At 45.8% G+C, this 14,932-nt stretch overlaps 1 protein-coding gene across 33 annotated transcripts in view; it reads right to left on the bottom strand.

Moving 5' to 3' along the window:
- Window positions 1-14,932, bottom strand: part of NRXN2 (neurexin 2) — a 559,504-nt gene that overhangs the window by 331,622 nt on the left and 212,950 nt on the right. For all 33 annotated transcript variants that reach the window (XM_078382060.1, XM_072984193.2, XM_078382066.1 and 30 more), the window contains one exon: window positions 3,401-3,702. In XM_078382060.1, coding sequence (XP_078238186.1) covers window positions 3,401-3,702 — 302 coding nt within the window. The remainder of the gene's footprint in view (window positions 1-3,400; window positions 3,703-14,932) is intronic.

The following is a 14,932-nucleotide window of genomic DNA, read 5'->3' as shown; positions in this document are numbered from 1 at the left end:
GGCAGCCAACAGAGCAGGCAGGAGGAAAACAGATTTGGGTAGACCCCCCCCCCCCCATTTGCAGCATCCCTCACTTACTGGCTACGCTGGCTAAGACGGACCGACGTCGCACGTCCAACCGGACCCGGAAGCTCGCACGTTCCCAAAGCCTGTTGCAAACTCTTCGCTGATCGCCCCACGGCCAGTGCCCGGTTGGGGTGATGCACCCGCTCTCACACATCGGCACACCCTCACACCCACACCGATATGTAAACGGAAGGGCACGAAATGCACACTCTGCATCAGCTCAGAGGCACTCTCCTGACTCCCCCGCCCATAAACAGGGCTCTGAAGGGCTGTAACCAGTTAAAAGGCATGGCATGGCTCGCAAGCTGTTTTCTGGGGAATAAGGCTATAACAAAGTCACATTTCAAAATCAGGTAATGACTAAGAGTAAGGTAACTTTATTGGTGCAGCAAGTGACATTATACTTACTGCATCAATAGTTTCTTTTGTAAGGGCACAGAATGGCATCGTTAAGAGTGGTTTTCATACGAATTGTGAAGTGTTATTCCCCCATTGTTGGAAATCCTTTAGAAAGAACTGAAAGAAACGGAATGGGATTAATTCTCAAGACTGGAAGGAGCCACAAGAAAGGTTACTTTCCGATCAGAATCCTACTGGTGTTGGCGTACAGCTTGTATCATCCGCTACGGCTAATTGCGGCTAATTGAGGATGTGCCAAGGTTAATCTCGATTGGCTAATTGTGGCTAATTGAGGATGTGCCAAGGTTAATCTCGATCGCACAATCCATCGTGTGAGCAAGGCATGCTGGCGCTCCGCCTCAATTCACCATGGCAAATTGCGCAAACCCCAATAGGATTCTTGCCAATATAACGAGGAATCAGAACACATTACAGTCGTGCCCCACATAGCGAGATTAATCTGTTCCGGATTAACCTTCGCTATGGGAAAACATCGTTAAGCGGGACGGGAAAACCCATTGGAACGCATTAAACTTCGTTTAATCTGTTCCAAATGGGTTCAAAACTCACCGTTCTCCGATGTTTTCCCATGTTCCGGTGGCCATTTTGGGTGTTCCGGCTGCCATTTTGGGTGTCCCGGTGGCCATTTTGGGTGTCCGGCGGCCATTTTGCAACCGCTGAACAGCTGTACCCCCATCGCATTGCGAGCATGCCTTCACATTAGCGATGGGGAAATCCGCATCGCAATGCGGATTAATCGTTCAACGGTGCGCTCGTTATGCAAGGCACCACTGTACTTCTTAGAAGTAAATCTCCAGGCTCTATCCGCATCCCTTCCCCGTGGCTTTCTTCTGCATGGGCAGAGGAGAGCCTTTTTCTTTCCTCTCCTCTTGATCTTCCTGGGGTACGTGTCCAGAGGCCCTGCCTTCAAGAGAGGGTTTCATTGGCAAGGGGAGATGCTTGCATGGAAGGTCTTCAGATTCTGACCCTAGTCACGTGTAGTTCTGGTCTTCCTCGGGACGTCGCTGGACTACAGCTCCCAGCGGACCCGGCAAGAGAAGCAGAATGCTGGGAACTGCAGTCCAACCTTGCCTGGAGGACCACAGAGGGGCCCCCTTCGACCCTGGCCTCTCTATGCCCTGCTTTCTTCTTTGCCCCCCAGTTCACACCCAGATTTTTATTTTCATTTTTTTTTTTTTGCCATCTGCCTCTGGAGCCTGTGAAGTTAGAAGGATGTCTCTGAGTGCATTTCTTTTTAAAAAATAACCACCAAAATAACATCAAGTGGCTTGGATGCTTCAGAGCCTTCGTGCTCCTGGTTTTAGAAATTTTAAGTATTACACAAACGCATGTGCGCACACGGACACGCACACACACACAAATACATGCGTCCCATCTCCTTCACCCGCAACCCCTGTTTTTTCTTCCTTTCCAAACAAAGCCCATGCCTTCAAATCCACAGCTTTAGCTCGCCTGGCTAGGCTCTTCCCTAACCCAACTCTCTGTTTTCCTAATGCTGCTTTGGAAGGGGAGAAAGAGTGTCAGGGAACAAACAGAGGCTCCCCCTCCCTTTAACCGTTTGCTCTTAGGATTCACAGAACAAGGCTTTCCCCCCTTTTCCGTACGTGCCCCTCCCACCCCAAACCAAACCAACCCTTGCAGGATCCAACATGTTTTTTTCAGTCATGCGAAACATGAAAAACCCACCACACGGAGCAGCATCCGGTCAACTGTGCCAAGGAAGGGCACGGGGCAACGTCACCGTCCAGACACCAGAAAGAGAAGGGGCCAAACCGCTTTGCTTTCTTGGGACCCGTTCATTAATCAGCCCCCCCCCCCCAGCATAACTAAGGCTCATCTAAACCTCCTCTCGTGAGAGGCAAAGGGCCGCTTCGCTGGTCTGGAAGGCGATGGGGGTTTAACACTTTAGTCCGGATGATTCAACCCCACCCTCCAAAGCTGATTTTGGTGCCAGGCCTCATGTTTGGGGCAGACAAGGTCCTCTTAAGCGTTTCCACAGACTGTGCCATTGCTCTGAAAAATGGCAACCTCGTATGCCTGCAGGCAGTCAAGGGGGAGAAGACTGTCAGGTCAACGGGACCTTTGAAGAACTGGGGGGAAAATTGTGTTGTTTTTTTTTCCCTTGACCCAGCCCTGTCATCAACTGGCAAGTTGTCCCCACGGCTTCTTCATCGTTGAGAGACCCTGTCTGCTCCTTCGACCTCCCCATCTCAAGAACCCCATTTGCTTTTGCAAGCAAAGGGACACAACTCCCTGTAGAGAGGAGATGCTCGAACAGAGACCACCAGCAGCAACTTGGGGTAGGGGTGTGGCAGAGGACCCCCTTCACGCCCTGTATGGGGCAGGGCCACAACCGTTGACAGAAACACGCCACTGACACCCTAGTTACCACCGAAATCCGGCTGCAAGGGCAGCAGCTCTCTATGGCACAAGGGGTGCCCGACAATCTTCCTGCACCATCGAGCCCAAGAGGGTAGAATGGCAGGAAGGCATCAAAGATCAGCGGTAGGGAGCAAGGGTAGAAAATGGAATTCAGGGGCGGTGGTTCCATGGCAAGTGTGCTTGGGGGCTGTGCAAAGTCCACATGTGGCTTGGTTCCCCCCCTTCTCTGTGTTAAAAGTAGGGGCTCTCAGTCCCAACCAGTGGCCTGCAGATATTGATGGACTAACTTGCTCCGAGCTGGCACAGCCTGACAGACACTATACTTGTCTTTGTCTTGCTTGTGTTTTGGGCCTGTTCTCTCTATGGTGTCTGGCACAACTGGGGCACTATCCTGATAGCAACCCAACGAGGTGCACTCTCCCCCCACACACACACAGCAAAGGAACCGCCCCCAAATCCAAACTTATGCCCACACCACCACCACCACCGCCACACTTCAAGTGCAGAGCGAACGTGGGCAGCGCCCGCTCACCTGGCGCAGGTTTCTGGTCACACGGATGTCATGCCAGTTGTTGTCATTAAACTTGCCATTGACGGGCTCCACCAAGGCCTCGAAAGCCCCCGAGCCCAGGTTGATGACCAGCCAGACGGCGCCGCTCTTGAGCGAGAGGTTGACGTAGTCCGCCGACTTCCCCGTGTGGAGCATCAGGCCGTTGCGCTGCAAGGTGCGGAAGGAGAGGGTGATTTCGTCCGTGCTGCTTTGGATGGGGTTGTGCGACAGGTCGTAGCAGAAGAACTCGTTCCCCTTGAACGTCGCCACAAACTCTTCTTTCCCTACGGACAGAAAAAAGAAGCCAGTGAGTGGGTGGGAGAGAGTGAGAGAGAGAGAGAGAGAGAGAGAGAGAACGTTGGTGTGATCTTTAGGGACACCCCATGTGTTTAAAATCTACGGTACATATCCCATCCGAAGGAGACAGGCTGATATCTCAACTGCTGGTCTTCATTAACATTCATCAGAAAGCTGTTTCTAAAAAAAAAATAATTGGTCAGCAGCACTTGATAACAACGTTTGAAAAGTAACCCACTCTTTGTTTGGGGATCTAATGAATTACTCGCACTTCTCCTTAATGAAAACTGGCGTCTCTGACACATGGAGACACCATCTAAACGGGCAACTGCTGTGAGATTTTTCACTCCTACACAAGGGCGAAAGACCAGCGTATTTTTTCATCAGCAACAGCATTAGAAAAAAAAGAAAAGAAAGTATATTTCGGCAAGAAAAACTTTCCGTTAAAAAAGCATGGATTTTTTTGTGCAAAAAACACACACTCGAAAGGATTTTTCACAGAAATGTGCCAAAATGTGAAAAATGCTTTTAAAAAACCCTTGCAATATGTCCCAGCAGGGAGAAAAGTTTTTAAATAGTCAAAGAGGAGGAACCGGGGAACTACAGACTGGTCAGCCTAACATCAATCCCAGGGAAAATTCCAGAGCAGATATTAAAGCGGTCACTCCGCAAGCCCCTTGAAAACAAGGCAGTAATAATGAGAAACCAACATGGATTTGCCAAGTACCAGTCCTGCCAGATTAATTTTATCTGTTTTTTTAATCGCGTCACCTCCCTCGAAGATCATGGGAATGCTGCAGATGTAATATATCTTGACTTCAGCAAAGCTTTTGACCAAGTGCACCATGAGATTCTGATTTGCAAGCTAACGGTGCTCCCTAGTCACGCTGGCCACGTGACCACGGAAACGGTCTTCAGACAAGCGCTGGCTCTACGGCTTGAAAAACGGGGATGAGCACCGCCCCCTAGAGTCGGACACGACCGGACTAAAAATGTCAAGGGGAACCTTTACCTTTTAGGTGTGGGCTGGAGAGATCAAGTGGATAGACAACGGGCTACAGAATCATACACAGAAAGGGCCCTTATCCATAGCTCCTTCTCAACAACAAGTGGGGTACCGCAAGGCCCAGTCGGGGCCCTGTGCTCTTCAACATTTTTATTAATAACTTTGAGGAAGGAGGGCAGGGAATGCTTATCAAATTTGCAGATGGCACAACTTTGGATAGAACAGCTAATACCTTGGGAGATAAGGAACAACATTCGAAAAGATCCTCGTTGACTTGAGCCCTGGGCTGGAAACTACAGAACGAAATTTAGTAGGGATACGTAAGTGCAAAGTTCTACACCTGGGGGTGGGGGAAAAACCCAAATACACAGTTACAAGATGGGGGGGGGATACTATGAATGACAAGGATCTTGGAATTGTTGTAGATCAAAAACTGAATATGAGCAGGACAACTATCCTGCTTTGATTTGGATTCCTGGGTTGGTCTAATGGCACCTTTCCAACTGATTTATGATTCTATGAGGTCAGTAAAATGAGTACCCAGCTTGCTGGGGGGCACAATGTGTAGCCTGTATAATTAAAACTGTAAACCGCCTGGAGAGTGCTTGTAGCACTATGGGGCGGTATAGAAGTCCAATAAATAAATAAATAAATAAATAAATAAATAAATAAATAAATAAATAAACAAACAAACAAACAAACAAACAAACAAACAAATAAATAAATAAATAAATAAATAAATAAATAAATAAATAAATAATGGCACCTTTCCAACTGATTTATGATTCTATGATACTATTAGTTGTTATTCATTGCAATGTTATAAAGGTACAATGTGTTGTGTACCTTTTGCTTCTCACACATTTTTTTTTGGTCTTGTCATTACTTTTTCGTAGAATCCTAGAATCATGGAGATGGAAGGGGGCCTCTAAGGCCATCAAGTGCAAAACCCTGCTCAAGGGAGGAATCCAAACCGCAGCAAATCTAACAGAGGGTTTGCCAGGTTTTTCCTGGATATATTTGCTGAAAAGAGATCTCATCACTGATAAGAGAATGGCATTAAAGTGGAAAAAGGTTTGGTCAGGACACTTAAAATAATACGGTAGGGCCCCCTTATCCGTGGGATCAGTCTCCACTGATTCACTTATCCATGGCCTGAAAATATTAAAAGAAAAAACCCCAATATACCGTATTTTTTGCTCCATAAGATGCACCTTTCCATAAGACACACCAATTTTTTAGGAGAAGAAAACAGGAAAATATAATCTGTTTTCTTCGCTCCATAAGACGCACAGACTTTCCACCCCCCTGTTTTGTGGAGGAAAAGTGTGTCTTATGGTGCGAAAAATACGGTATATATTTTTAACCATGAAGTTATCAGAATTGGCCTTTAGAAGGAGCCAGAGACCAAGCTATGCATAGCATTTGCTATTATAACCATGCTTGCATTTTTCAATATCTGCTGGAGGGGGCGCTTGGCCCCATCCTACTGGACTGGAAAAAATAAAATCTTGCATTTTCTGCTTTAACACTGGATGTCTGCAGGGAGCATATTCTGCCAATAAACCTGGAATTTCCCTTCCCTTCCCTCCCCCAGAAGCTTTGAAACTACCCTTTCTTTCCTGTTGCTTCTTATATTCATTGCCTTCCTGCTCGCCTCCATTTTAATCCTCCCTAAAGATAGACATATGCAGCTGTAGCTCCACACTCCATTATGGGAAAGAACAAAGCCGTAACGACAAATAAAAGCTTGTTGTTGTTCCTTTTAACCAAGAACCAAGCGGATGGATCGCCGTTCTCTTTTCCAAGGAAGGAAGTGATCCCTGCGCCCTTTTACCCACACTAGAAAAGGAGTCACCTTCAATTCTGAACCTGTCCATCCCCCAAAATAGAAAAGAAAAAGGCCTTAAAATGCCATTGAAAAGTAACTTTTGAACGTAACTAGAAACCCCATGTTCTGGTCTGTGGCATTACTTTTGCAGAGCAACTGCGCCAATGGTATAGAAAACGTGGCTTGCGCCACCAGAAGCTGGAAGCTAGGCAGTCCACATTATTTGATTAGAGGAAGGTATGGGAGAGGCAACCGGATCCTGCATATTTAACACCTGTATGTACAGGACAGCTGTCAAGGGGTGTCATGCTTATTTTTAAAATGCAATTTGAAGGCTGCCTTTTCGAAGGGTAAATCTTAAGCATGTCCTGCAGCAAGGGCCAAAAAGCAACCATCTCCCTTGAGGTGGTTGCATGTTTAACTTCCATCACCTCCAGGCAGCCTCGATAACAATCACAAATGGTGAAAACTTAACAACTTCTGGACACGCCCCTAAAACAAAACGACGTTTAAATTTTAAAGGTTACATTTCCCACCTCCCCGGCGGACTCTCGCTCATGCATTTGACCTTACGCCGTTTATGAAGCCTTGGCCCATCTGTCCTTCTGCGCGTGGTGTGTTTTTTCTCCAAATGGATTTGAGCCAAACTGTTTAAAATATGCTTCATGCCAAAACAATCCTCCCATAACAGCCAGATTTGGTACCTGTTTATTCTTCCCCACTTTCCTTGAAGGGCGTCAAGGAACTGTACGGGGTTCTTCTCCCAACGGCACGTCTATTTTATTTGGATAACGGTTGGTAAGGTAAGTGAGTCCTAAGAAAGAGAATGGGGACCGGTGGCCAGAGGAAAGATTCCAACCAAGTCTTCCCGATCTTAATTGTTGTTGTTGTTTAGTTGTGAAGTCATGTCCGACTCTTCGTGACCCCATGGACCAGAGCATGCCAGGCCCTCCTGTCTTCCATCACCTCCCAGAGTTGGGTCAAATTCACGTTGGTCGCTTCGATGACCCTGTCCAACCATCTAATCATCCTCTGTCGTCCCCTTCTCCTCTTGCCTTCGCACTTTCCCAACATCAGGGTCTTTTCTAGGGTGTCTTCTCTTCTCATGAGATGGCCAAAGGATTGGAGCCTCACCTTCAGGATCTGTCCTTCCAGTGAGCACTCAGGGTTGATTTCCTTCAAAACGGATAGGTTTGATCTCCTTGCAGTCCAGGGGACTCTCAAGAGTCTCCTCCAGCAACGCAATTCAAAAGCATCTATTCTTCGGCGGTCAGCCTTCTTTATGGTCCAGCTTTCACTTCCATACATCGCTACTGGAAAAAAACATAGCTTTGTCTATGTGGACTTTTGTTGGCAAGGTGATGTCTCTGCTTTTTAGGATGCTGTCAAGGTTTGTCATTGCTTTCCTCCCCAGAAGCAGGCGTCTTTTAATTTCGTGGCTGCTGTCTCCATCTGCAGTGATTATGGAGCCCAAGAAAGTAAAATCTGTCACTGCCTCCCTATCTTCCCCTTCTATTTGCCAGGAGGTGATGGGACCAGTGGCCATGATCTTAGGGTTTTTTTGATGTTGAGCTCCAGACCGTTTTTTGCACTCTCCTCTTTCCCGATCTTAATACAATATGGTACCTACTACATTGCTCTTGTGCAGTTCTGCATTTGTGTGTGTTGTATAGTGAGTCACAGTTGAAGGTTCCTCGCCTCCAAAGGGTCAGACCGAGACATTTCCTGACCCAAGGCAGAAGACACAGTGCCATCTTCCAGCGCCAACCATCCACGAAGAAAAAGCCAAACGAAGGTAGTGAGTTGAATCTTATTTCAGAAAAAGCAAGAGGGTGTAACTATTATGGGATAAGGGTGGAGCTCAGGGAAGACATGAGCCTCCACTGAAAACAGGGGGTGGCTTTCCAACAGCCTCTCCCGATTTCTACAGCTTCCTCTTCCTTCCAAAACCCCAGAAGATGTCCCGTCCTGCAAACTGGCAGGACTTTATGGGGCAGAAGGTCACCCTTGCACTCTCCCGCACCCTAGTTGCTGCAATGGCCACGAATTTCAGTAGCCACGGCAACATGTTGGAGAACTCAGTGGCAGCGACAAGCGTTGCAGCCCCCGATATGGGTAGGCAATGCCGCTAGCACCGGGAAATGTAAGGAACACCAGGTGTGTGACATGACATAGAGAACTCTTGTCCTCCAAGACCCATTACCTATTCCCCTATACTCCCAATATCAGCCACCAGAGGCAGGCATAGGACTCTGCCCAAGGGTAGGACCGGCCTTGCTGACTTACGGTGAGATATAGCAGGGGTGAAGGGTTACATATGCTCTCATTCCTGCTGTGGTACCACAGTGCACATATAGCTTTCCCAGATGGGGCTGCTACTCTTATTTTAAAAATCAACAATACCAATAATTTTGTGACTATTGCCAGGAAGCAATTCCAATCTTCAGATCTGGGAAACAAAAAAATTTGCACTGTCTTCCGTGATCCAAATCCCTCATGCCCCGAGCCTTAATTCTAGCATATACAGTGGTGCCCCACATGACGATGATAATCAGTTCCATAGAAATCGCTGTTTAGCGAAATCATCGTCATGCAAAATCCGTTTCCCCATTGGAATGCATTGAAACCCGTTTAATGCGTTCCAATAGGGAAGATACCTTGTCGTCCTGAGAAGATAGCCCACAGGGAAGCCATTTTGCGAGCGCCAATCAGCTGTTAAAATGGCTGTCCTGCGAAGCATGGGTCCCGAAAACATAGGGAAGCCATTTTGCGGAGCCACCGATGAGCTGTAAAAATTGTCTTGCGAATAAACGGTCCGCGAAGCACGGACCAAATCATCGTCCAGTGAAAATCCCCCATCGGAATGACTGTTTTGCGAATCGCTACAGCAAAAACCTCATCATCATGCGGATTTGTCGTTTTACGAGGTCGCCATCTAGCGAGGTACAAAGATTCAGGCGGTCGCTTTGCTCAGTTATCCTCAGCATTCGAGCCCCACAGCTAAGCTTACGGAGTCCAGGGCCGTCTCCCCGGCCAACATCCTCTGAAATCTAACTCAACATGGATGACCTGAAGGACGAACAGGAAAAGGGGAAGGAGACGCTGGCAACTTCAGTCTACCTGTTACAGCAAATTCACTTTGAGTTTGAATCCAAAGTTTAAAGGACCCTCTCCAAGAGGCGGAATCTATTTGGGGACGTGATTCAGCACCTGGGGCACCTCCTGCAAGGTCTGAAATCATCCTCAGAGCAGATTTATCTCCTCCGTGACTTGAGATTCGCCATCAGCTCCCACTGCAAGGCAGGTAGGCGCGCACGCCATTGCCGGCGACCGGGATGAATATTTACTGCCTCCAGACGGTGCGAATCTTCCCTCCGCATATTCCATATTTGCACAGATGGTGTGACTCTTGGGTACGAAAATGTCCCTTTCTCCAGATGACACCTGCCAATTAATATGCCATCCTCTCTTCTCTCTTTTTTTGCGCCTAGGAAACAATTTTTGCTGTCTTGTTCTCTCCCTTCACCCCACAATCATCATGTCATTGAAAGCCATTTGCTGGTTCCTCCCCACCCCTACCCCCCCACCCCGCATCCCCTGGCAGCCTCGGCCTCTTTAGGAAGAAAAGGAGAATTGGGGGGGGGGAGAAACAGCAACGGGAAGGGGGGTGAGTGATGAGCAGCTGCTGGCCAAAGTCAATTCAATTTTAGATGTGGGGGGCTGAGTCTTAGCTTATTTTTCAAACTCTTACTGCCTTTGAAAATGAAAATATAACAGGCCAGGTTTGCCAGGTACGGAGGAGAGAACAGACACTCCAACCAGGAAGGGCAGCTGGCACCTTCGGGGTGTACATGAAGGGAGAGAAAGAGTATGTGTGCACCCACACACTCACACATATGCATGCATGCGCATGCGTCACACAAATGGGCCTGTCTCCAGCCAGGCACAGGTTTTATGGGTTTGCTTTTGCAGAAACGCCGCAATCTTTGAGCGTTTCTGCAGTCTGCAAACTGCCCTAATTTTTGCACATTTGACTGATATGGGGGGGGGGGGCGGAATACAGAAGGCAAAGTGCTTTCAGTTTGGAGGCCTGTGTTAGATTCTGTGAGATCTGTGACACCGGCTTCACTGGGACACAAGCCACAGGGCTGTAAGGAGATCAAGGCAAATTAAGAGTCAGCAAAATGATCTGCATGCGGAGATTTATTTATTGATTGCACTTTTTAAACTGCTTGACAAATAAAGTTTGTCTGGGTAGGGCATTCTGTATTTTAAAAAGTACTTATTTATTTATATCATGCCTGTGCGCATATGCACGCATGAACACATACAAACTCTATTCTGTATCTATATCTAAACTATATATATATATATATACTGTATATAAATACAGAGAGAGGGGGAGGGAGAGAGAGAGAGAGACCTACACCGAAAAACTTTATGCATCAAGCAGTTTAAAAAGTGCAATCAATCAATAAATTTCAGTATGCAGATACTTCCGCTGTCTCTTAATTTGCCTTGACCTCCTTACAACTCTGCGTGAGTGTCTACAGTGTCTCTATAAAAACCGTATCATGCAAAATCCAAAGGGTGTGGGGGGGGGAATACAAAACAAAAGACAAAAATAGGTGGCACCTTAAAGGCTCACTATTATATTTTAACGCATACTTTCATGAATCCAGTCTACTTTTTCAGACCTATGGAATAAAATTAAATCCAGGCTGAAATACAAGATTCACAAGTAAGACATTCAAAATAATTCATTGGCTTTAAGAGTCTTGAGTGTGTGGTTACCTCCCATGTGTGGTAAAATCAGTGACATAAATCTGAATATGTGACAAAGACAAGGATGTAATGCGCAAACACGCGCGCGCACACGCAAACACACACGCACGGAGAGAGAGAGAGAGTAGTGACATGTTATACATCTCTTTCCTTTTCCCTCTGAATATTTTGGCCTTCTGCACCTGCTCAAAGGGATATATATCCAAATGTTAGGATATTCCAGCATGACCCTGAACGTTCAATGGGTACTTGGTATTATTTATTATTTATAGAGCTTCATGCCTTGCAGAGTTACGTAACCCCGAAAGAAAATAAATAAATAAAATAACAGCAGACAAGCCTTTAAAAGAGCTTACAGTCTAAAATAAACCATAGACAGCTGAGTCTGGAAAAGGAGGGGGGAGAAGATAAGACAGGGCTGCTATGAGCGTATATGAATTTGCTCCAATATTCAGTCTAATAATAGTCTGAGACACTCTGATTAGCGGGATGGGGGGATTAAAAACCAGACATCTATGGTTCTCCCCTTGGAACAGCCGACTTGGAATGTATTCCCATAATGATTAAAGGGCTTCCACAATTTGATCCATTAGCAGATCACTTGGTATGAAACCTGTAACTTTTACCTACTTCCAGAATGCTGACATACCCGTTCAAGAGGTACTAGAAAACATTGGTGTCAAAAGTGGCCTCTTCATGTGGCCATTGATCTATTACTCGAAGCAGTGGACAAAAAAAGGACACAGGTTGACATAACATTTGGATCTCCTAAAACGTACCGTATTTTTCCATGTATAAGACACCCCCACTTTTCTAACCCGAAATCTAAGTGGGGCTTAGCAAGTGGAGGGGAAAGCAGGGATCGAAGTGCTGCAGGATCGCTTTGATCCCTGCTTTCCCCTCCACTTGTTTTTGTTTTCTCCTCAGCTTACTTCCGTATATAAGACAACCCTCAATTTTTAGTCTAACATTTTTAGACAAAACTATAGTCTTATACATGGAAAAATACAGTATGTGTTCCCCAGTGCAGTGTATTGGATAGCACTCTGGAGATCAGGGTTCAAATCCCCACTTGGCCAAGAAAGCTCATTGGGGTTGAGGAACTGGTAAAAAAAACCCCACTCCTTAAATAGCTCACTGATCTTGAAAATCCTATTCGGTTCACTATAAGTTGGGTTTCTACTTGATAGCACATAACTAATGAACGAATATTTGTGTGCAGACGCAAAACTGGAAATAAATGCAATTTAAAATGAGGGCTGTGCATCTCAGTCAGACAAATCACAAATTTCGAACTGAATTGGCCTAATTCAGGCCAATTTTTCTGAGGTTCGGAATGAACAAGACTGGGCAGAAGTCGAAGCAAAGTAAATTTACGAATCAATTTGTATCTGATCACTGTAACGCACTCTCCATGGGACAACCCTCGGAAAGCATTCAGGAACTTCAGTGATTCCAAAATGCTGCAGCCAAAATGTTAATCGGCTTGGTTACTGGCTGTTAGTCCATTTCCGAGGCCAATTCAAAGCCCTAAACAACTTGAATTCGAGCTATTTTAAAGACTACACCTCTCTTAAGGGCCTGGATGGGCTCTAACATAATCAGGGGAGACTAGCCACCCTTTTAACATTGTCATAATTTGTTCCATTTTTAAAAATCTTTTAATATTGTCTATTTTACGGTACTTTGTAAGAAACTGTGGTTCCTCTTGGGGATAAAGGAAGGGGACAACTAATAAAAACGAATGAGTGCAAGAAAGAAATCAAATGGATAGGGTACAAATTGTTCATGTCTTCCCACATTTGGAGGGGGGGAACCCCAAACTTTTGGTCGTCTAGCGAAGCTGAGCTATCTGAAATTTGGAAAGTTTAACCTCCAGCTTGTTGAAACTTTGAAAGTTTGTACACAGCAAATGAATTTGACCCAACTCTGGGAGGCAGTGGAAGACAGGAGGGCCTGGCGTGCTCTGGTCCATGGGGTCACGAAGAGTCGGACACGACTAAACGACTAAACAACAACAACAAAACAGCAAATAAAGTGTGACTATTTAAAAAAAACCACAGATTATAATTAATATTCGCCAGAGAGAGAGAGAGAGAGAGAGAGAGGCAGAGAGATGTATGTGCCAGCAGGTAAAAGAATAATCATCCAGTTGTAGTAAATTTTACTTAAAAATAAAACCTCATGTTAACTGTCACCCTTTCTTATATCGTGACAGTTAACCCTCTAAGCACCTATTGGCAGGCACCAGACAGAATCTGACTCAGAATCATATTCTCTTATGCAAATAATACAACTCGTTTATTCTTACGTATATACTGTGTACATACACATATACAAGCTGGGTTGCATAACATTTATGTATTCTAGCAGGCTTATTGTGCCTCTAAATTTTAAGCCCAGCGGTGCAAAAACAGAACATTTCCTGCCCTCTCGGTTGTTCCAGTGCAAAACTTACAAACTGACGGACTCGGGACCCCCCCCCCCCCAAAGGCCCCAAATTCACCACAGGGTCAGAGCTGGGAAGACTTGCACCACCATATATAAACTCTAAAACTTAAAATCCTTGAGCGGGCCGAGAGATTGTGCATTGCTGTTTCGATTTTCAATGTTCATAGTGCGCTTGCTGCTCAATTGACTGCCTAGATGCTACTAACTGGGGATGAGCAACTTCCATGCCCCTTAACGGCGTTCTTTTCTTAAGGCGGAGCTGACCTTCAAAGAACGCCAGCAAATAGAAGGCTGTCCTCTCTAAAGGAAGACTCGTGGCCCCATTAAAGCTTTTTTGGACTGCCCCGTCTGAGCCCGTTGGGCGAGAGATATACAGTAGGACCTCTATATCTGCTAGGAGTTGGTTCCAAGCCCCCCCTGAAGGATGCTGAAAATGCACATTACAGCAAACACTACAATGGAACCTCGACTTATGAACTTAATCCGTATTGGAACGGTGTTCGTACAGTAGGTCGAAACATTCGTAAGTCGAAGCAAAATTCCCCATAGGGCTGCACTGAAAACCATTTAATCCATTCTGGCTGTTTTTCATTCTTATCTAGAGGCGACGTTCACAAGTACAGTGGTGCCTCGCAAGATGATGTTAATTCGTTCTGCGAAAAACGCTGTCTTGCGAAAACATCGTCTTGCGAAACGCAGTTCCCCATTGGAATGCACTGAGATCTATTTAATGTGTTCCAATGGGGAAAAAATCGTTGTCTTGTGAAAATCGTCCATTGAGAACATTGTCTTGCAAAGTGCAACAGCAATCGCAAAAACCAATCGTCTTGCAGATTAATTGTCCCGTGAGACAATCATCTTGCGAGGCACCACTGTAGAGGCATTAGTTCCCATAGGAACTAATGCAAAGCTGGTTAATCCATACTCTACCACTAGGGGGAGAATTTTTTTTCTTTTTTCTTCTTTTGACCTAAGATGAACTTAGGTCAAAAAAAGGGCAGGAAAGGAGGGGGGGAGGGAACACTTTCTAAACAGAACACCTTTTAACCCAAGCACCTTTAAAACAAAACCAAGCACCTTTAGCTTTGAAAAAGGCAGGGGAACACCTTTTAAACAGAACACTTTTTTCGTTTGTAAGTCGAAG

The sequence above is a fragment of the Pogona vitticeps genome, chromosome 15 (genome assembly GCF_051106095.1).
Source record: "Pogona vitticeps strain Pit_001003342236 chromosome 15, PviZW2.1, whole genome shotgun sequence".
In the NCBI taxonomy this organism is placed as follows: domain Eukaryota; kingdom Metazoa; phylum Chordata; class Lepidosauria; order Squamata; family Agamidae; genus Pogona; species Pogona vitticeps.
Note: the sequence above shows the minus strand (reverse complement) of the source record. Positions and strands in the feature narration are given on the sequence as shown.